The 23,358-nt window shown below is 50.6% G+C and overlaps 1 protein-coding gene across 2 annotated transcripts in view; it reads left to right on the forward strand.

Annotated features, from left to right (window-relative positions):
* The window catches only part of LOC142303281 (lateral signaling target protein 2 homolog), an 85,536-nt gene extending 65,852 nt beyond the window's left edge, over positions 1 to 19,684 (forward strand). The window contains exons 11-13 of one of the 2 annotated variants that reach the window (XM_075344525.1): positions 105 to 182; positions 17,201 to 17,304; positions 17,780 to 19,684. In XM_075344525.1, the coding sequence (XP_075200640.1) occupies positions 105 to 182; positions 17,201 to 17,304; positions 17,780 to 17,923 (326 nt within the window). In that variant the 3' untranslated portion in view covers positions 17,924 to 19,684. The remainder of the gene's footprint in view (positions 1 to 104; positions 183 to 17,200; positions 17,305 to 17,779) is intronic. The other variant, XM_075344524.1, reaches the window with a different exon arrangement.
* The last annotated feature ends 3,674 nt before the right edge of the window (positions 19,685 to 23,358 follow it).

The raw sequence follows: 23,358 nt of genomic DNA on the forward strand, positions 1-23,358 counted from the left end.
ATTCTTCTTACATTTAACACATAGCAAAGTAGTGTAGCGAGTGATTTCTATGTGTGGTATAGGGGCTTAATAAAATGGTAATTGTCCAATTTTATCCACCACAGAAACCGCTGAAAATTCCTTCCGTCTACCAGATTGCTCAGCTTGCCAAAAGGAACAGGACGTTGGGGAAAGAGTCTTTGGTAAGTTTAATATGGAGGAGACTTGGAACAAGTCAGTATTGCTCAAGGAAACTCCTAAGGCCGATTTTATGAAGCCATAAACACCTTTGTGTTGTGCAAGAAATGTTGTAACATTTTGAAGTTGTACAAAAAAACTTGACTACATGATTTCACAACAATATCGGCCAGCACACCCGAAAAATTCAACAAAAGTTGTGGTGTCCCTGACTGGAGGAACCTTTCTGGCGAGCCCGAGGAGCAGCTCTTAATGGATTTGTGCATCTTAGTTCTGCTCGTCCATTTAGACTGGCGTGCACAACGTCCATTTTAATGAAGTTGGCATTATTCTCTATAAAATCATATTGTTTGTGATTTGTGTAATATATTTTGTCAGTAGTGGCAATTTTCTCAATTGGCCAAATGAGACCCTGACTGTTGTGAAGGGCCAAACCAACCAGCCGTACTTACATTTTTATATTAATCCTTATGACTTAATATTGAGCAGAAACTACTGTTGATATTTGTTACGATACGATTTGTCGTGTTCTTACCCACAGCAAATAATCAAAACCATATAATTTACTGCTTGTTTATAAAGGCAGCAAATTGTACTGCTCGTTATTTAGCCAGAAGTAGATTCTATAAGTATAGATCAACTGCTCCTGCACAGTATGATGGCCCCCCCAGCTTCATACACAGTATGATGGCCCCCTCCAGCTTCATACACAGTATGATGGCCCCCCCAGCTTCATACACAGTATGATGCCCCCCCCAGCTTCATACACAGTATGATGGCCCCCTCCAGCTTCATACACAGTATGATGGCCCCCCCAGCTTCATACACAGTATGATGGCCCCCCCAGCTTCATACACAGTATGATGGCCCCCCCCAGCTTCATACACAGTATGATGGCCCCCCCAGCTTCATACACAGTATGATGGCCCCCCCCAGCTTCATACACAGTATGATGCCCCCCCCCAGCTTCATACACAGTATGATGCCCCCCCCCCAGCTTCATACACAGTATGATGCCCCCCCCCCCAGCTTCATACACAGTATGATGGCCCCCCCAGCTTCATACACAGTATGATGGCCCCCCCCAGCTTCATACACAGTATGATGGCCCCCCCAGCTTCATACACAGTATGATGGCCCCCCCCAGCTTCATACACAGTATGATGGCCCCCCCCCAGCTTCATACACAGTATGATGGCCCCCCCCCCAGCTTCATACACAGTATGATGGCCCCCCCCCCAGCTTCATACACAGTATGATGGCCCCCCCCCAGCTTCATACACAGTATGATGGCCCCCCCCAGCTTCATACACAGTATGATGGCCCCCCCCAGCTTCATACACAGTATGATGGCCCCCCCCAGCTTCATACACAGTATGATGGCCCCCCCCAGCTTCATACACAGTATGATGGCCCCCCCCAGCTTCATACACAGTATGATGGCCCCCCCCAGCTTCATACACAGTATGATGGCCCCCCCCCAGCTTCATACACAGTATGATGGCCCCCCCCAGCTTCATACACAGTATGATGGCCCCCCCCCCAGCTTCATACACAGTATGATGGCCCCCCCCCCAGCTTCATACACAGTATGATGGCCCCCCCCCCCAGCTTCATACACAGTATGATGGCCCCCCCCCCAGCTTCATACACAGTATGATGGCCCCCCCCCCAGCTTCATACACAGTATGATGCCCCCCCCCCCCCCAGCTTCATACACAGTATGATGGCCCCCCCCCCCAGCTTCATACACAGTATGATGGCCCCCCCCCAGCTTCATACACAGTATGATGGCCCCCCCCAGCTTCATACACAGTATGATGGCCCCCCCCAGCTTCATACACAGTATGATGGCCCCCCCCCCCAGCTTCATACACAGTATGATGGCCCCCCCCCCCCAGCTTCATACACAGTATGATGGGCCCACACAAGTATAAGGCTGTGTTTATTGGTGCACTTTGTTGCCCAAAACATCGTCTTTCTTCCAGCAAAGTCAGAGTTCAGAAATGATGTGCGCACATTATTTTTATTTTTTCCTTGCAGTTTTGAGTGCAGAAAAAAAGCAGCATGTCAATTTTCTGCGTTTTTTTTGTTTTGTTTTAGCCCTTCCAGCCATTGAAAACAATATATAAAGAAACACATGGCGCTAAAGTGTGCTTTTTTTTTTTTTTTTTTTTTTTTACACTTCTCGGCCATAGGATGCGTCTCTGTCACAAGGTGCAGTTTTAGGTGCAGAAATTTTCTGCAGCTTGCGCACACCCCCTAATACTTCCCGTGGCCCCTCAGTGTTGCATTCCCTCCATCAAAGACAAAACGATAATTAAAACTACTCCCATCACCCAGTTCTCTCCATTGCGCTACTCCACAGTGTGCGCGGTGTACTGAAGCTCCGCACAGCAGGCACAATCTGTTGATGTGTTTGCACCCACTGAGCGGAGACTCAATTTAACAGGCTGAATGGTGGACAACGGAGCAATACAGTTCTGTCTTTTGGGGAAATGTACTTTCTTTTTCGCTCCTAATTGGGAGACCCAGACAGTGGGTGTATAGCTACTGCCTCTGGAGGCCGCACAAAGAACTACACTTAAAAGTGTAAGGCCCCTCCCCTTCTGGCTATACACCCTCCCGTAGGAGTACGGATTCCTCAGTTTTAGCTTTGTGCGCAGGAGGTCAGACACGCACGCATAGCTCCATTGTTTTTAGTCAGCAGCAGCTGCTGACTATGTCGGATGGAAGAAAAGAGGGCCCATACAGGGCTCCCAGCATGCTCCCTTCTCACCCCACTGTATGTCGGAGGTGTTTGTAAGGTTGAGGTACCCATTGCGGGTACGGCGGCAGGAGCCCACATGCTGATTCCTTCCCCATCCCTTTTTACAGGGCTCTGGGTGAAGTGGGATTTACTGGTCTCCAGGCACTGAGACCGTGCTCCATCTACAGCCCCTGGAGAAGATGCTGGATGGAGCGGAGTACATCAGGGACATGGCCCTGCTTCCTCAAGGTACTCTGTGTCCCCGTGCATTTGGCGCTCACACCGCAGCATGCTGGGTGTTGTAGTGCGCCGGGGACATCAGCGCTGCGGCGCTTGTGCCATGGCCTCATTCAGCTTCGCTGAAGCAGGCACACTTCTGGGAATCGGTCGCGCCGGCCGCTGGGACTGCGGCGCGGCTGGCACTTGTGGTGCGCCGGGGACTTCAGCGCGGGCCGCGCTTTTACGGCGGCCGCGCTGATAACTCGAGTCCCCGGCTTTTGCGGCCTGCTTCCGTTCGTTCCCGCCCCCAGACCTGCCAGTCAGGAGAGGGGCGGGACGCTGGTCAGTGCATCAGCGCCGAGGGCTGGAGTCGTTTTTACATACTCCAGCCCTCACAATCGGCACAGAGGGGACACTGTTTCCCGCACTTTTGTTTAGGAACTCCCACGGACCGCCCCTCTCCACAGACGCCGGCAGCCATTCCTGCTGACACGCTGAGCTGCAGAGGGGAGCCGGGGAGACCCAGACAAGGAATTCTGCGCCTCTTACCCGCTATTCAGCGGGCGGTAAGCAGCCCTCAGGGCTCACCCCCTCTTGTGCCAGTAGTATTCTTAGTATTTTGTTTCTACAAATACTTTGTATTGCATAGCGCTGGTCGCCCTTTGGCTATAGACTCTCTCACATTGCAGAGAGCCAGCAGCATGTCGTCCGTAAAACGCAAGGGTGCCAAGGCACAGACATTATATGCTTCCTGCACCGCATGTGGGACTTTTCTACCGGCAGGCTCCACGGACCCCCATTGTGTGCAGTGCTCGGCCCCTGCGGCGCTTGCACAGTCGGGACCTCTGCTGGACGTGACCCAGGGTGTACCACCTGTGAATGCTGTCCAGGTGACAGGAACTGAGTTTGCAGCTTTTGCTGACAGAATGTCTCTCACTATGTCACAAATTCTTGACACATTGCGAGCTAGGCCTGTACTTCAGGCCACGGACACTGTGCAATCATTGCCCCCTGGTCCACCTCAGCTGAATTACCTCCAAGCTCCGGGACGGGCACATACACCTCAGGGTGAAGACTCTGACTCGGACGATGGCCCCGGGCAGCCTAAGCGGGCTCGCTATGACGGGCCTTCACATTCATCTCAATGGTCAGGATCCCAGCGAGATGAATCTATGGGTGATGAGGCGGACGTAACTGATCAGGATTCTGATCCTGGGACCGCTCTCAATCTAGATACACCAGATGGTGACGCCATAGTTAATCTTATATTTAACATCAATAAGATGTTAAATATTTCCCCACCAGCTCCTCTTGTAGAGGAGTCAGCTTCGCAGCACGAGAGAATCCATTTCAGATACCTTAAGCGTACATTAAGCACTTTTCTGGACCACGCTGACTTTAGAGACGCAATCCAGAAACCCCACGCTTATCCTGAAAGGCGTTTTTCTAAACGGCTTAAAGATACACGCTATCCTTTTCCCCCTGAGGTGGTCAAGGGTTGGACCCAGTGTCCAAAAGTGGATCCTCCAATTTCCAGGCTTGCAGCTAGATCCTTGGTTGCAGTTGAAGATGGAGCGGCACTTAAAGATGCCACTGACAGGCAGATGGAGCTCTGGCTGAAATCCATCTATGAAGCGATTGGAGCGTCGTTAGCGCCATCTTTTGCGGCCGTATGGACACTCCAAGCTATCTCAGCCGGGCTTGCGCAAGTCGACTCAGTCACACGTGCATTTGCCCCGCAGGTAGCACCATTGACCTCGCAAATGGCGGCATTCGCGTCGTACGCGATTAATGCTGTTCTTGACGCTACAAGCCGCACGGCAGTGGCGTCAGCCAACTCCGTTGTTTTGCGTAGGGCCCTGTGGTTAAGACATTGGAAAGCAGATTCTCATTCCAAGAAGTGCTTAACCAATTTGCCTTTTTCTCGTGACCGATTGTTTGGAGAGCGTTTGGATGAAATCATCAAACACTCCAAGGGTAAGGACTCATCCTTACCGCAACACAGACAAAACAAACCCCAACAGAGGAAGGGTCAGTCTGGTTATCGGTCCTTTCGAGGACCGGGCAGGTCCCAATTCGCCTCGTCAAAAAAGACTCAAAAAGACCAGAGACGCTCAGATTCTTGGAGGTCTCAGTCACGCCCAAAAAGGACAGCCGGAGGAACCGTTGCCAAGACGGCGTCCTCCTGACTTGCAGTCTCCGATTCCCACACCCGCGGTCGGTGGGAGGCTTTCCCACTTTGGCGACATTTGGCTGTCACGCGTCAAAGACCGTTGGGTGAGGGATATTCTGTCTCACGGGTACAGGATAGAGTTCAGTTCTCGTCCGCCAACTCGTTTCTTCAGAACTTCTCCACCACCAGACCGAGCCGATGCTCTGTTGCAGGCGGTGGCCGCTCTAAAGGCGGAAGGAGTGGTGACCTCCGTCCCTCTTCAGGAACAGGGTCACGGTTTTTACTCCAATCTGTTTGTGGTCCCAAAAAAGGACGGATCGTATCGACCCGTCCTGGATCTAAAGTTGCTCAACAGACACGTAAAAGTCAGGAGGTTCCGGATGGAATCCCTACGCTCCGTCATAGCCTCAATGTCTCAAGGAGATTTTCTAGCATCAATAGATATCAAAGATGCGTATCTCCACGTGCCGATTGCACCAGAGCATCAGCGTTTCCTACGCTTCGTCATACACGACGAACACCTGCAGTTCGTAGCGTTACCTTTCGGTCTGGCAACAGCCCCCCGGGTCTTCACCAAAGTCATGGCAGCAGTAGTAGCTGTTCTGCACTCGCAGGGTCACTCGGTCATCCCGTATCTAGACGACCTGCTTATAAAGGCACCCTCTCAAGAGGCATGCCAGCACAGTCTGAAGGTGGCACTAGACACTCTCCAGAGTTTCGGGTGGATTATCAACTTTCCAAAGTCTCATCTAACCCCGACCCAATCTCTGACTTATCTTGGCATGGAGTTTCATACTCTCTCAGCGATAGTGAAGCTTCCACTGGACAAGCAGTGCTCGCTACGGACTGGAGTGCAATCTCTCCTTCAGAGCCAGTCGCACTCACTGAGGCGCCTCATGCATTTCCTAGGAAAGATGGTAGCAGCAATGGAGGCAGTCGCGTTCGCGCAGTTTCATCTGCGCCCTCTACAATGGGACATTCTACGCCAATGGGATGGGAAATCGACGTCCCTCGACAGGACTGTCTCCCTCTCTCAGACTGCCAAGGACTCTCTGCGTTGGTGGCTTCTCCCCACCTCATTGTCACAGGGAAAGTCGTTCCTTCCCCCGTCCTGGGCAGTGGTCACGACGGATGCGAGCCTATCAGGGTGGGGAGCGGTGTTTCTCCACCACAGGGCTCAGGGGACGTGGACTCAGGAAGAGTCCACCCTGCAGATCAATGTTCTGGAAATCAGAACAATCTATCTTGCCCTGCGAGCCTTCCAACAATGGCTGGAAGGCAAGCAGATTCGGATCCAGTCGGACAATTCCACGGCGGTGGCGTACATCAACCACCAAGGGGGAACACGCAGTCGCCAAGCTTTTCAAGAAGTCCAGCGGATTTTGACGTGGGTGGAAAGCAGAGCGTCCACCATATCCGCAGTTCACATCCCAGGCGTGGAAAACTGGGAAGCAGACTTTCTCAGTCGCCAGGGCATGGACGCAGGAGAATGGTCCCTTCACCCGGACGTGTTTCAGCAGATCTGTTGCCGCTGGGGGACGCCGGACGTCGATCTGATGGCATCACGGCACAACAACAAGGTCCCAGTTTTCATGGCACGGTCTCACGATCACCGAGCACTGGCGGCAGACGCCTTGGTTCAGGATTGGTCGCAATTCCGACTCCCCTATGTGTTCCCACCTCTAGCATTGTTACCCAGAGTTCTCCGGAAAATCAGGTCCGACTGCCATCGAGCCATACTCGTCGCTCCAGATTGGCCAAGAAGGTCGTGGTACCCGGATCTGTGGCATCTCACGGTAGGCCAACCGTGGACACTACCAGACCGTCCAGATTTGCTGTCTCAAGGGCCGTTTTTCCATCTGAATTCTGCGGCCCTGAACCTGACTGTGTGGCCATTGAGTCCTGGATCCTAGCGGCCTCAGGTTTATCTCATGAAGTTGTTGCCACAATGAGACAGGCTAGAAAACCATCCTCAGCTAAGATCTATCACAGGACGTGGAAGATATTCTTAGCGTGGTGCTTGGCTCAAGGGTTTTCTCCCTGGCCATTTGCATTGCCAATTTTTCTTTCCTTCCTGCAGTCTGGGTTGGAAAAAGGTTTGTCGCTTAGCTCTCTTAAGGGTCAAGTCTCCGCGCTATCCGTATTCTTTCAGAAGCGCTTGGCACGGCTTTCTAAAGTACGCACGTTTCTCCAAGGAGTTTCTCATATCGTTCCTCCTTACAGACGGCCATTGGAACCCTGGGATCTGAACAAGGTTCTCATTGCTCTCCAGAAGCCGCCTTTCGAGCCTTTGAAAGAGGTTTCCCTTTCTCGGCTTTCACAAAAGGTAGTTTTTCTTGTGGCGGTCACGTCTCTTCGAAGAGTGTCCGAGCTAGCGGCGTTATCTTGCAAATCTCCCTTCCTGGTGTTTCACCAAGACAAGGTAGTACTGCGTCCAATTCCAGAGTTTTCTCCCAAGGTGGTTTCTTCCTTTCATCTCAATCAGGATATCACTTTGCCATCTTTGTGTCCGCATCCAGTTCACCAATTTGAAAAGGGTTTACATCTGTTGGACCTGGTGAGAGCACTCAGGATTTACATTTCTCGCACGGCGTCTCTACGCCGTTCTGATGCGCTCTTTGTCCTAGTCGCTGGTCAGCATAAGGGATCGCAAGCTTCCAAATCCACCCTGGCGCGGTGGATCAAGGAACCAATTCTTCACACATACCGTTCTGCTGGGCTTCCGATTCCATCTGGACTGAAGGCCCATTCTACCAGAGCCGTGGGTGCGTCCTGGGCATTGCGGCATCAGGCTACGGCTCAGCAAGTGTGCCAGGCGGCTACCTGGTCGAGTCTGCACACGTTTACCAAACACTATCAAGTGCATACCTACGCTTCGGCAGATGCCAGCCTAGGTAGACAGGTCCTTCAGGCGGCGGTGGCCCACCTGTAGGAAGAGGCTGTCTGACAGCCCGTTCATGTGGTATCTTTTTACCCACCCAGGGACTGCTTTTGGACGTCCCACTGTCTGGGTCTCCCAATTAGGAGCGAAAAAGAAGGGAATTTTGTTTACTTACCGTAAATTCCTTTTCTTCTAGCTCCAATTGGGAGACCCAGCACCCGCCCTATTTGTTCTTAGGGTTTCGTTTTTCGGGTGCACATGTTGTTCATGTTGTTTCTTAAGTTCTCCGATCTTGTTATCGGATTGAATTTGTTTTTGAAACTGTTATTGGCTTTCCTCCTTCTTGCTTTGGTACTAAAACTGAGGAATCCGTACTCCTACGGGAGGGTGTATAGCCAGAAGGGGAGGGGCCTTACACTTTTAAGTGTAGTTCTTTGTGCGGCCTCCAGAGGCAGTAGCTATACACCCACTGTCTGGGTCTCCCAATTGGAGCTAGAAGAAAAGGAATTTACGGTAAGTAAACAAAATTCCCTTCTTTGAGATTGAGGGAGAACTGGCAGGAAAATCAGGACGTAAATAATAAACTGCAAGGATGGCTAAAAAGACTAAGGGAAGCTAAACAAACCCCAGAACAATAGTAGTTGATCTAGCTTGTTGGTAATCACACAGAGTGAATTATACTATATTAAGAAAATATTTGATCCCTTGCTGATTTTTGTAAGTTTGCCCACTGGCAAAGACATGAGCAGCCTATAATTTTAAGGGTAGGTTAATTATAACAATGAGAGAATATCCAAAATAAAATGCAGAAAAATTACATTGTATACAAATTTATTTGCTTTTTGCAGAGAGAAATAAGTATTTGATCCTTCCGGCAAACAAGACTTAATATTTGTTGGCAAAACCCTTGTTGGCAGCACAGCAGTCAGACGTTTTTTTGTAGTTGATGATGAGGTTTGCGCACATGTCAGGAGGAATTTTGGTCCACTCCTCTTTGCAGATCCATCTCTAAATCATTAAAATTTTGAGGCTGTCACTTGGCAACTCGGAGCTTCAGCTCCCTCCATAAGTTTTTCTATGGGATTAAGGTCTGGAGACTGGCTAGGCCACTCCATGACCTTAATGTGCTGCTTTTTGAGCCACTCCTTTGTTGCCTTGGCTGTATGTTTTTGGTCATTGTCGAGCTGCAATACCCAGCCATGACCCATTTTTAATGTCCTGGTGGAGGGAAGGAGGTTGTCACTAAGGATTTTATGGTACATGGCTCCGTCCATTTTCCCATTGATGCGGTGAAGTAATCCTCTGCCCTTAGCAGAAAAACATCCCTAAAACATAATTTCTTTGTCGCTCTATTGGGAGACCCAGACAATTGGGTGTATAGGCTATGCCTCCGGAGGCCGCACAAAGTATTACACTCAAAAGTGTTAAGCCCCTCCCCTTCTGCCTATACACCCCCCGTGCTCCCACGGGCTCCTCAGTTTTCTGCTTTGTGCGAAGGAGGTCAGACACGCACAGCACAGCTCCACAGATTAGTCAGCAGCAGCTGCTGACTATGTCGGTTGGAAGAAAAGTGGGCCCATATAGGGCCCCCAGCATGCTCCCTTCTCACCCCACTCTTGTCGGCGGTGTTGTTAAGGTTGAGGTATCCATTGCGGGTACGGAGGCTGGAGCCCACATGCTGTTTTCCTTCCCCATCCCCCTCAGGGCTCTGGGCGAAGTGGGATCCTATCGGTCTCCAGGCACTGAGACCGTGCTTCATCCACAACTCCTGTGGAGCCTGATGGATAGGAGCCGGGTACCGTTCAGGGACATGGCCCTGCTACGTGAAGGTACTCTGTATCCCTGTGGGGACCGCGCACGGCAACACCTCAGCTTTGCTGGGTGTGCTAGTGCACCGGGCCGCGGCGCTGACCGGGTTAAACTGTGCCATTACACACTCAGCGTCGCTGAGTGTGTTTATATGTAGGGGCTACCGCGCTAACCGCCGCTGCCATGGGAAACTGCGGCGCGGCTGGGACTTGTAGTTCGCCGGGGACTTCGGCGTGTGCCGCGCTTTTACGGCGGCCACGCTTGTACTCGAGTCCCAGGCTTGCTTGCGGCCTAGTTTCCCTTTCTCCCGCCCTCAGCCCTGACAGGCAGGGGGAAGGGCGGGACGCTGCAGGGAACGAGCAGCACTGAGGGCTGAAGCATGATTTCCATACTCCACCCCCCCCACTGTGCACAGTGTGAGCACCTCGGCCACGCCCACGGCTCCCTCCTCTCGTCAGGACACCGCAGCCATTTCTGTCAGCTCCTCCGACGCTGCAGAGGGGGACAAAGTCTGTGAGACCCAGACACGGTCTCTGGTGGCCTCATAACCGCTTTTAGGCGGATGGTAAGCAGCACATGTGGTGCTAGCCCCATGGTGCTGTAGTGTATTGATGCATTATTTGTTTATAGTATATATTTCACACTGTATGAGCACAGTTCATTCTGGCTATATACCCTATTGTGTTACTCAGGGAAAACAATAGCATGGCGCCCACAAAAGGCAGGGGTGCCAAAACACAGGCTTATTATGCTGCCTGCGCTGCTTGTACGACCCAGCTGCCGGCAGGTCCCATTGACCCTCATTGTGTGCAATGTTTGACCCCGGTGACACTTCTTCAGCCAGGGCCTCTGCTAAGAGGGGCCCAGGGGGAGCCACCTGTTGACACTGTCCTAGTGATGGGGACGGAGTTTGCGAAACTCTCTGAGACTATGGCTAAGATACTAGAAGCCTTGCAGTCCAGGCCGGTATCTCAGCAAAGGGACTCTGTTGAATCATTGTTCCCTGGCCCCCCTCAGTTGGACCAACAATGTCCCCCCGGGGTGTCTCATACATCCCAGGCTGAGGGTTCTGACTTAGACCCCAGCCCCAGACCGACTAAGCGGGCTCGCTTAGAATTTCCCTCAACATCATATTGTTCAGGGTCTCAGCGGGGGGAATCTCTGGTTGATGATGCGGAGACAACTGATCAGGATTCTGATCCTGAGGGCGCTCTCAATCTTAATACTCCAGACGGGGACGCCATAGTGAACGTTCTTATTGCGTCCATCGATCAAATGGTGGATATTTCTCCCTCAGCTCCTCCGGCGGAGGAGTCGGCTTCTCATACACCGAGTATGTTTCTAGACCACTCTGATTTCAGAGAGGCAGTCCAGAATCATCATGCTTGTCCAGATAAGCGTTTTTTCTAAGCGCCTTAAGGATACACGTTATCTTTTTCCCCCTGACGTGGTTAAAGGTTGGACTCAGTGTCCCAAAGTGGATCCCCCAATCTCCAGACTGGCGGCTAGATCCATAATTGCAGTGGAAGAGAGGGCCTCGCTCAAAGATGCCACTGACAGGCAGATGGAGCTCTGGTTGAAATCCATCTATGAAGCTATCGGAGCTTCTTTTGCCCCAGCATTCGCAGCCGTATGGGCGCTACAAGCTATCTCAGCAGGTCAAGCGCAAATTGAAGCAGCCACATGCACGGCCGCGCCACAAGTGGCATCCATTACCACCCAGACCTCGGCAATTGCGTCTTACGCTATTATTGCTGTCCTGGACTCTGCGAGCCGTACGGCGGTCGCGGCCGCCAATTCGGTGGTACTCCGCAGGGCCTTGTGGCTACGGGAATGGAAGGCAGATTCTGCTTCTAACAAAGCGCTTAACCAGTTTGCCAATTTCTGGCGACAGGCTGTTTGGCGAGCGTCTGGATCAAATCATCAAACAATCCAAGGGAAAGGATACATCCTTACCCCAGCCCAAACAGAACATACCCCAACAGAGGAGAGGGCAGTCGAGGTTTCGGTCCTTTCAGGGCGCGGGCAGGTCCCAATTCTCCTCGTCCAAAAGGTCTCAGAAAGAACAAAGGAACTCTGATGCATCGCGGTCTAAGTCACGTCCTTAAAAGGCCACAGGAGGCGCCGCTAACAAAGCGGCTTCCTCATGACTTTCGACCTCCTCTAGTAGCATCCTCGGTCGGTGGCAGGCTCTCCCGCTTTTGCGACACCTGGCTGCCACAAATAAAAGACCGCTGGGTGAGAGACATTCTGTCTCACGGTTACAAGATAGAGTTCACCTATCGTCCCCCGACTCGATTCTTCAGGTCATCCCCGCCTCCCTAGCGAGCCGAGGCTCTTCTGCAGGCGCTGCGCACTCTGAAGGCAGAAGGAGTGGTGATCCCGGTTCCTCTTCAGCAAACTGAGCCACGGTTTTTACTCCAACTTGTTTGTGGTCCCAAAGGAGGACGGGTCTTTCCGCCCGGTCCTGGACCTGAAACTGCTCAACAAACATGTAAAAAACCAGACGGTTCAGGATGGAATCCCTCCGCTCTGTCATCGCCTCAATGTCCCAAGGAGATTTCCTTGCATCGTTCGATATCAAAGATGCGTATCTCCACGTACCGATTGCTCCAGAGCACCAGCGCTTCTTGCGCTTCGCCATAGGAAACGTACACCTGCAATTCGTGGCACTGCCGTTCGGCCTGGCAACAGCCCCACGGGTTGTTACCAAGGTTATGGCTACTGTAGTAGCGCTCCTACACTCGCAGGGTCACTCGGTGATCCCGTACTTGGATGCTGATCAAGACACCCTCTCAAGAGGCATGCCAACGCAGCCTCGACGCTTCCCTGGAGACTCTCCAGGGTTTCGGGTGGATCATCAATTTTCCAAAGTCAAATCTGACACCAGCATAATCGCTGACATAGCTTGGCATGGAGTTTCATACCCTCTCAGCGATAGTGAAGCTTCCGCTAATCAAGCAGTAGTCACTACAGAAAGGGGTACGATCTCTCCTTCAAGGCCAGTCACACCCCTTGAGGCGCCTCATGCACTTCCTGGGGAAGATGGTGGCAGCAATGGAGGCAGTCCCTTTCGCGCAGTTTCACCTGCGTCCCCTTCAATGGGACATCCTACGTAAATGGGACAGGAAGCCGACGTCCCTCGGCAGGACCGTCTCCCTCTCTCAGGCGACCAAAGCTTCCCTTCGGTGGTGGCTTCTTCCCACTTCATTATCGAAGGGGAAATCCTTCCTACCCCCATCCTGGGAAGTAGTCACGACGGACGCGAGTCTGTCAGGGTGGGGAGCGGTTTTTTCTCCACCACAGGGCTCAGGGTACGTGGACCCAGCAAGAGTCCTCGCTTCAGATCAACGTTCTGGAAATACGGGCAGTGTATCTTGCCCAGAAAGCGTTCCAGCAGTGGCTGGAGGGCAAGCAGAACCGAATTCAGTCGGACAATTCCACAGCGGTGGCATACATCAACCACCAAGGCGGCACACGCAGCCGGCAAGCCTTCCAGGAATTCCGGCGGATTTTGATGTGGGTGGAAGCCACGGCATCCACCATATCCGCAGTCCACATCCCAGGCGTGGAAAACTGGAAAGCAGATTATCTCAGATGCCAGGGCATGGACGCAGGGGAATGGTCCCTTCACCCGGACGTGTTTCAGGAGATCTGTTGCTGCTGGGGGGTGCCGGTCGTCGACCTCATGGCGTCCCGGCACAACAACAAGGTACCAATGTTCATGGCACGGTCTCAAGATCCTAGAGCTCTGGCGGCAGACGCCTTAGTTCAGGATTGGTCGCAGTTTCAGCTCCCTTATGTGTTTCCTCCGCTGGCACTGTTGCCCAGAGTGTTACGCAAGATCAGGACCGACTGTCGCCGCGCAATCCTCGTCGCTCCAGACTGGCCAAGGAGGTCGTGGTTCCCGGATCTGTGGCATCTCACGGTCGGCCAACCGTGGGCACTACCAGACCGACCAGACTTGCTATCTCAAGGGCCGTTTTTTTCCATCTGAATTCTGCGGCTCTCAACCTGGCTGTGTGGCCATTGAGTCCTGGATCCTAGCGTCTTCAGGGTTATCTCAAGACGTCATTGCCACTATGAGACAAGCTAAGAAATCGACGTCCGCCAAGAACTACCACAGGACGTGGAAAATTTTCCTGTCGTGGTGCTCTGCTCAGGGTATTTCTCCCTGGCCTTTTGCCTTGCCCACTTTTCTGTCCTTCCTTCAATCTGGACTGGAAAAGGGTTTGTCGCTCGGCTCCCTTAAGGGACAAGTCTCAGCGCTCTCTGTGTTTTTCCAGAAGCGCCTAGCCAGGCTTCCACAGGTACGCACGTTCCTGCAGGGGGTTTGTCACATCGTCCCTCCTTACGAGCGGCCGTTAGAACCCTGGGATCTGAACAGGGTGCTGATGGTTCTTCAGAAACCACCATTCGAGCCAATGAGGGATATCTCTCTCTCACGCCTTTCGCGGAAAGTGTTTTTTCTAGTAGCAGTCACTTCACTTCGGAGAGTGTCTGAGCTAGCAGCATTGTCGTGCAAAGCCCCTTTCCTGGTGTTTCACCAGGACAAGGTGGTTCTACGTCCGGTTCCGGATTTTCTCCCTAAGGTGGTATCCTCCTTTCATCTCAATCAGGATATTTCCTTACCTTCTTTTTATCCTCATCCAGTTCACCAATGTGAAAAGGATTGGCACTTGTTAGATTTGATGAGAGCACTCAGACTCTACATTTCTCGTACGGCGCCCCTGCGCCGCTCGGATGCACTCTTTGTCCTTGTCGCTGGCCAGCGTAAAGGGTCACAGGCTTCCAAATCAACCCTGGCTCGGTGGTTCAAGGAGCCAATTATCGAAGCTTACCGTTCGGCTGGGCTTCCGGTTCCCTCAGGGCTGAAGGCCCATTCTACCAGAGCCGTGGGCGCGTCCTGGGCTTTGAGGCACCAGGCTACGGCTCAGCAGGTGTGTCAGGCGGCTACCGGGTCGAGCCTGCACACTTTCACGAAGCACTATCAGGTGCATACCTATGATTCGGCGGATGCCAGCCTAGGTAGACGAGTCCTTCAGGCGGCGGTTGCCCACCTGTAGGAAAGGGCCGTTTTACGGCTCTTACGAGGTATTATTTTACCCACCCAGGGACTGCTTTTGGACGTCCCAATTGTCTGGGTCTCCCAATAGAGCGACAAAGAAGAAGGGAATTTTGTTTACTTACCGTAAATTCCTTTTCTTCTAGCTCTAATTGGGAGACCCAGCACCCGCCCCTGTTTTTTTGTGTACACATGTTGTTCATGTTGAATGGTTTCAGTTCTCCGATATTCCTTCGGATTGAAGTTACTTTAACCAGTTTATAATTCTTTTTCCTCCTTCTTGCTTTTGCACCAAAACTGAGGAGCCCGTGGGAGCACCGGGGTGTATAGGCAGAAGGGGAGGGGCTTAACACTTTTGAGTGTAATACTTTGTGCGGCCTCCGGAGGCATAGCCTATACACCCAATTGTCTGGGTCTCCCAATTAGAGCTAGAAGAAAAGGAATTTACGGTAAGTAAACAAAATTCCCTTCGTTTCGACCTCCATGCTTGACAGTGAAGATGGTGTTCTTTGGGTCATATGCAGCATTTCTTTCTCCAAACATGGTGAGTTGAGTTAAGGCCAAAGAGCTCAATTTTTGTCTCCTCTGACCACAGCACCTTCTCCCAATCACTCTCAGAATCATCCAGGTGCTCATTGGCAAACCTCAGATGTGCCTGCTGCACATGTGCCTTCTTGAGCAGTGAGACTTTGCGGGCACGGCAGGATTTTAAGCCATACAGCATTGTTGCCAATGGTTTTCTTGGTGACAGTGGTCCCAGCTGCCTTGAGATCACTTATAATTCCCCCCGTGTAATTTTAAGCTGATCTCTCACCTTCCTCATGATTCTGGATACCCCACGAGGAGAGATTTTGAATGGTGCCCCAGATCGATGTCAATTAACACTCATTTTGTATTTATTCCATTTTCTTACTATTGCACCAACAGTTGTCTTCTCACCCAGCGTCTTATGGTTTTGTAGCCCATTCTAGCCCTGGCAGGTCCATGATCTTGTCTCTGACAACCTTTAGAAAGCGCTTTGGTCTTGCCCATGTTGTAGAGGTTAGAGTCTGACTGAGTCTGTGGACAGGAGTCTTTTATACAGGTGGTAATGTAAGTTATCTGCCTTAATGCAGGTAATGAGTGGATTAGGAGCGTCTAAGTGATCTGTAGGAGCCAGAACTCTTAAGCTGGTGTCACACACAGCGACAACGACGTCGCTGCTACGTCACCATTTTCTGTGACGTTGCAGCGACGTCCCGTTGCTGTCGCTGTGTGTGACATCCAGCAACGACCTGGCCCCTGCTGTGAGGTCGCCGGTCGTTGCTGAATGTCCAGCTTCATTTTTTGGTCGTCACTCTCCCGCTGTGACACACACATCGCTGTGTGTGACAGCGAGAGAGCGACGAAATGAAGCGAGCAGGAGCCGGCACTGGCAGCTGCGGTAAGCTGTAAACATCGGGTAACCAAGGGAAGACCTTTCCCTGGTTACCCGATATTTACCTTCGTTACCAGCCTCCGCTCTTGCTGCCAGTGCCGGCTCCTGCACTGTGACATGTAGCTGCAGCACACATCGGGTTAATTAACCCGATGTATACTGTAGCAAGGAGAGCAAGGAGCCAGCGCTAAGCAGTGCGCGCGGCTCCCTGCTCTCTGCACTGTGACATGTAGCTGCAGCACACATCGGGTTAATTAACCCGATGTGTACTGTACCTAGGAGAGCAAGGAGCCAGCGCTAAGCGCGGCTCCCTGCTCTCTGCACATGTAGCGACGTTATGATCGCTGCTGCGTCGCTGTGTTTGACAGCTAAGCAGCGACCATAACAGCGACTTACAAGGTCGCTGTTACGTCACCGAAAATGGTGACGTAACAGCGACGTCGTTGTCGCTATGTGTGAACCCAGCTTTAATGGTTAGTAGGAGATTAAATACTTATTTCTCTCTCCAAAAAGGCAAACTTTGATAGTTATATATGTGACTTTTCTGGATTTTATTTTGGATATTCTATCTTGCTGTTACTGGGATCAAAAAAAATTCCTTCACTGTATGTTAACACTTTCTATTTGTACTGGGCTTTTGGTACCAAGGAATGTATGAGACTTGTTTTACTATGTGTGTGGTTTTTTTTTTTTTTTTTCTTCTTGCCTAGATCCTGCAGAATGGATTCCAGACCATGCCAGTACCCAGTGCATGAGTTGCTGTGCAGCCTTCACTCTGTTGCGGAGACGGCATCACTGTCGAAGTTGTGGCAAGGTAGCGATTTAGTTTGTCTGATGAATTGACCTTAAGGCTATGTGCGCACGTTGCGTTTTGCCGTGACAAATATTCCGCAGCGTTGTCACTGCATGTGCGTTTCAAAACTCTGCCGAAAAGCTGCATTTTGGATGTATTTTGAGTGCAGAATGGATGCAGAGTACATGCGTTCTGGATGTTTCCTCTCCCATTGACAGTGGGAGAAGCGTCCAGAATGCACAAAAGTGACATGTTGCTTTTTAGAACAGTGATTCGTCCACAAATTTCAGCATGCAAATCGCTGCGTTTTAAAACTCAACGTGCGCATGGAATTTGCACAAGTTACATAGACTTTGCTGGGGATGCAGAACGCATGCGTTTACGCTGCAGTGCAAAGCACTGCGTAAATTCATGCAAAACGCACACGTGCGCACATGGCCTAACAGTTGCAGTAGAATACAACATTGTATTTATTTTAGATTTTTCTTTTCTTTAGATTTTCTGCTCCCGCTGCTCAGGGTATACAACGTCTCTTCCTCACGGTCACAATACCCAGTCTGTTCGCGTATGTTCTCATTGTTACCATGTGCACTGCAGACCTCACAATCGGCAGAAAGCAGCGCAGGAAATCACCACCTAGCTTTATACATTTTTGGAAACTGAAGTAAAGTGGTTTGAAAGCACATTTCATCTCCCCAATACTGACTGGCCTTATGTACACATATTTTACACAGACCTTTGTGTTTACAGGAGAGAGCATTGCGCCCCTAGTTTACAGGTCATCAGAAATGGGTCAGGTCTCTTTTACAGATGAGCAAACCCGATGTTTGGTTTTTGACCTTCCCCCTCAAAAAAGTTTGGGTGCTATACGTATGCTGACCACTCTCTCCATAATCGCTGTGCCCTGGTACGCTCATTGCACAGACCAGTGGGAGCCGCTTTCAGTGTAAAAACAGCATGCACCGGGGGTAACGGCGTGATCTGATGTAGTGTGCAAACCCCCGAACTGCCAATCAGTGACTTCCATTGGGTTTGTGTCAAGTCCGAACCCATGGAGGGTCTGCTCGGCTGCACCCACCGAACCAAACTTCCACGGGTTCGCCCATCTCCACTCTTTATATAACGGGCCTACTAATTTGGACCCATTGAAAAGCTTCCTTTTTTAGCATCTGAAATAACTGTGCTCTTAGTGTTTTTTACAGATTTTTAAGTTGTGGATCTTTTTTTACTTTGCATAAATGATTGCTTTGTGTGTGTATAATGTATCTGTAATTTACTACTTCAACTGTGGCCAAACCCTTAGCCCTAAACTAAGGAAATGAATTGGTTGTAGAGAACTGTTGTCCACTTTCAATCATCCCCTCTTTCTATTCACCAACTAAAGCACAGTAATTGAAGTAACATGGCAAATTCAGCATTTTACTACATTACTATTTTTTTTTCTTTTACTCATCTCATTTAATACACTTACTGTTCATGTAACACTCGCATAGACTAAATGCTGCAATGGGTTGAGACTGTTGTTGGGGAGGGGGGCAATTTTATATAGACAGTCCTTAAAGCTAAATATATTTTATCGTTTGTAACAAAGTACTTTTGTATGTTTTTGACATTCCTCTAAATTGTGCATCACTCAGGGGCTGTGGCACAAGGGTGTGCAGGGCGCACCATCTTACTATTGTTGTGGCAATAAAATGTTTTATATTTATATACAGTTTTTGTGTATTTCATTGCTAACGTGTAAGGGTTAGAAAGGGTGTTTTGTACAAAGGTCATTCAGTAAGGAATGGGAAATGTGGTGAATTCACCAGCAGTAGTCTCAGTGCTGTACGTGCACTGGTGGGGGTACAATAGGGAAGAGCCCACCACTGATGACCAACACTATTTCTTACACTGTAATTGATACCAAAGTAAATTCCCTCTACTATTCTATGGTAGAGGAATTCTTTTTTTTTTTTTTATTATATTATATAATGTTATATTATATTGATCTGATCCTTTTAGTACTCCACTACAATTCCATGAATGTTATCTATGGATATTAGGAATTGGCTGCTGTTAAATACTCATTAGTTGCTTTACCAATGCTCGGAGAATACAGGATATATGTGACCTGTTCTTTTTGTCAGTCTGCCTCTGCTGTCAGGTGCTGCATACATGTTTCATGGTTGACGCTGACATGGAGAGAAAGATGCAGTCATCGGGTGCACATACCACTCAGCTCTTACTGCGGTACAACTGTGTTAGCATGATCCTCCTGGCCGCGGGTCGCACCATTCGGCCGAAGATCCTGGGAGGACTTTTTACCAATTCTTTCAAACTGAACGGAGTCCTGACGCCGCTGCAGCCTCTCTCCCTGCCGCTAATGCCAGTCCCGGATCTCCACTGCAGGCGTCCTCTCACCTCACATTGTGATCCTGTCACCCCTTCACCCATGAGCATACTCTGCAAAAACGTGTGGAACCTTACCATTATTTGCAAACCTCCGGTTGTCCTCCGAGACCCGTAGTTCCTTACTCTGACCAGTGATGCAACGATCTTGAGAAAGGCTCTATGCCGAAACGTTGGTGCTGTTGCTCTGGTTAGGTTCCTTTTGCAGTGTATCAGTCAATAAATTCACTTTTGCATAATTCCCCTCTTGTCTTCAATTTGAGTGCTGGGATTCTTTTTACTATCTGGATCTAATGGTGGCCGCAGAGCAGGATAAAACTACAACCTCTGTCAAAAATTATGGAATCGCCTGGCTCTGAGGATGTTCATTCAGTTGTTTACTTTTGTTTAAAAAAAAAAAAAGCAGATCACAGACATGACACGAAACTAAAGTCAAGTCAAATGTCAACTTTCTGGCTTTAAGAAACACTAAAAAAAAATCATAAACATAATGTGCTAGCCAGTTTCCCCTGTTATGATTCAGGGACAGAGGAGGATCAAAAAATGCGGAAACACAAAAGGTAAGAGTGGCTGGAACCTTAACTGACTGCAGACCTAATCCTGACCCGCAACTAGAAGTAGCCGTGGGACAAGCCTACGATGACCTAGTCGTCTTGACACAGCCGGAGAACTAAATATTGTTACAGAGAGAAATATTAGAAAAGCTAATCTGCCTCAGAACAATCCACAAAGAATAGATAGCCCCCCACATGTAAAGACTACGGTGATATAGGAAAAGACAATACAAAGCTAGAAAAAAACAAAAGGTGAGGCCCAAACTATCTTTATAGGAAAGGATAGGAAGGAGCAACTGTCTGCAGCTGTAAAAAAAAACAAAAAAAAACCCCTAAGAAATACTAGCAGCCTGATATGGAAAAACCCTGAGGTCATACGACCTCTCCCCCGCTATATCAGCACACTGCAAACAAATGTGAAAACACACAATGGAGTATAAAAATCCACTAAATTTATTCAATATAATATTAAAAAGACATACATTTAAAGAGAAAAGACTCTGTGTTGATACACGATAAGGAAAGGGGCAAGTAGCAAGGCGGTAGTAAATCTCAAGATGGTGGAGACCACATGACTACATGTATTAATAATCAAGGAGGTCTGGGGGGGCAAAAGGACACCGAAATACAGATAGAGCAAAGACGTTCATAAGTCCACCTCCCACAAACCAAATTCCAATAATATCCCACTAGTAAAAGGCGGGGCTAATCACTCATATATATGCTTATCTCCACGTTCCGATTGCTCCAGAGCACCAGCGCTTCTTGCGCTTCGCCATAGGAGACGAACACCTGCAGTTCGTGGCACTGCCGTTCGGCCTGGCAACAGCCCCACGGGTTTTCACCAAGGTTATGGCTACGGTAGTAGCGGTCCTCCACTCTCAGGGTCACTCGGTGGTCCCTTACTTGGACGATCTCCTGATCAAGGCACCCTCTCAGGAGGCATGCCAACACAGCCTCGACGCTACTCCGGAGACTCTCCAGAGTTTCGGGTGGATCATCAATTTTCCAAAGTCAAGTCTGACACCGGCACAATCGCTGACATATCTTGGCATGGAGTTTCATACCCTCTCAGCGATAGTGAAGCTTCCGCTGATCAAGCAGCGTTCACTACAGAAGGGGGTACAATCTCTCCTGCAAGGTCAGGCACACCCCTTGAGGCGCCTCATGCACTTCCTGGGGAAGATGGTGGCAGCAATGGAGGCAGTCCCTTTCGCGCAGTTTCACCTGCGTCCTCTTCAGTGGGACATCCTTCGCAAATGGGACAGGAAGCCGACGTCCCTCGACAGGAACGTCTCTCTCTCCCAGGCGACCAAAGCTTCACTTCGGTGGTGGCTTCTTCCCACTTCATTATCGAAGGGGAAATCCTTCCTACCACCATCCTGGCAGGTGGTCACGACGGACGCGAGTCTGTCAGGGTGGGGAGCGGTTTTTCTCCACCACAGGGCTCAGGGTACGTGGACCCGGCAAGAGTCTTCACTTCAGATCAATGTTCTGGAAATACGGGCAGTGTACCTTGCCCTGAAAGCGTTCCAGCAGTGGCTGGAAGGCAAGCAGATCCGAATTCAGTCGGACAATTCCACAGCGGTGGCATACATCAACCACCAAGGCGGCACGCGCAGTCGGCAAGCCTTCCAGGAAGTCCGGCGGATCTTGATGTGGGTGGAAGCCACGGCCTCCACCATCTCTGCAGTTCACATCCCGGGCGTGGAAAACTGGGAAGCAGATTATCTCAGTCGCCAGGGCATGGACGCAGGGGAATGGTCCCTTCACCCGGACGTGTTTCAGGAGATCTGTTGCCGTTGGGGGGTGCCGGACGTCGACCTCATGGCGTCCCGACACAACAACAAGGTACCGACATTCATGGCACGGTCTCAAGATCCCAGAGCTATGGCGGCAGACGCCTTAGTTCAGGATTGGTCGCAGTTTCAGCTCCCTTATGTGTTTCCTCCGCTGGCACTGTTGCCCAGAGTGTTACGCAAGATCAGGGCCGACTGCCGCCGCGTCATCCTCGTCGCTCCAGACTGGCCGAGGAGGTCGTGGTACCCGGATCTGTGGCATCTCACGGTCGGCCAACCGTGGGCACTACCAGACCGACCAGACTTGCTGTCTCAAGGGCCGTTTTTCCATCTGAATTCTGCGGCCCTCAACCTGACTGTGTGGCCATTGAGTCCTGGATCCTAGCGTCTTCAGGATTATCTCAAGAGGTCATTGCCACTATGAGACAGGCTAGGAAACCAACGTCCGCCAAGATTTATCACAGGACGTGGAAAATTTTCCTGTCGTGGTGCTCTGCTTAGGGTTTTTCTCCCTGGCCTTTTGCCTTGCCCACTTTTCTGTCCTTCCTTCAATCTGGACTGGAAAAGGGTTTGTCGCCCGGCTCCCTTAAGGGACAAGTCTCAGCGCTCTCTGTGTTTTTCCAGAAGCACCTAGCTAGACTTCCACAGGTACGCACGTTCCTGCAGGGGGTTTGTCACATCGTTCCTCCTTACAAGCGGCCGTTAGAACCCTGGGATCTGAACAAGGTGCTGAGGGTTCTTCAGAAACCGCCATTCGAGCCAATGAGGGATATTTCTCTCTCACGCCTTTCGCAGAAAGTGGTTTTCCTAGTAGCAGTCACCTCTCTTCGGAGAGTGTCTGAGCTAGCAGCGTTGTCGTGCAAAGCCCCTTTCCTGGTGTTCCACCAGGACAAGGTGGTTCTGCGTCCGGTTCCGGAATTTCTCCCTAAGGTGGTATCCCCCTTTCATCTCAATCAGGATATCTCCTTACCTTCTTTTTGTCCTCATCCGGTTCACCAATGTGAAAAGGATTTGCACTTGTTAGATCTGGTGAGAGCACTCAGGCTCTACATTTCTCGTACGGCGCCCCTGCGCCGCTCGGATGCACTCTTTGTCCTTGTCGCTGGCCAGCGTAAAGGGTCACAGGCTTCCAAATCAACCCTGGCTCGGTGGATCAAGGAGCCAATTCTCGAAGCTTACCGTTCGGCTGGGCTTCCGGTTCCCTCAGGGCTGAAGGCCCATTCTACCAGAGCCGTGGGCGCGTCCTAGGCTTTGAGGCACCAGGCTACGGCTAAGCAGGTGTGTCAGGCGGCTACCTGGTCGAGCCTGCACACTTTCACGAAGCACTATCA

This window comes from Anomaloglossus baeobatrachus, chromosome 4, assembly GCF_048569485.1.
Source record: "Anomaloglossus baeobatrachus isolate aAnoBae1 chromosome 4, aAnoBae1.hap1, whole genome shotgun sequence".
In the NCBI taxonomy this organism is placed as follows: Eukaryota; Metazoa; Chordata; class Amphibia; order Anura; family Aromobatidae; genus Anomaloglossus; species Anomaloglossus baeobatrachus.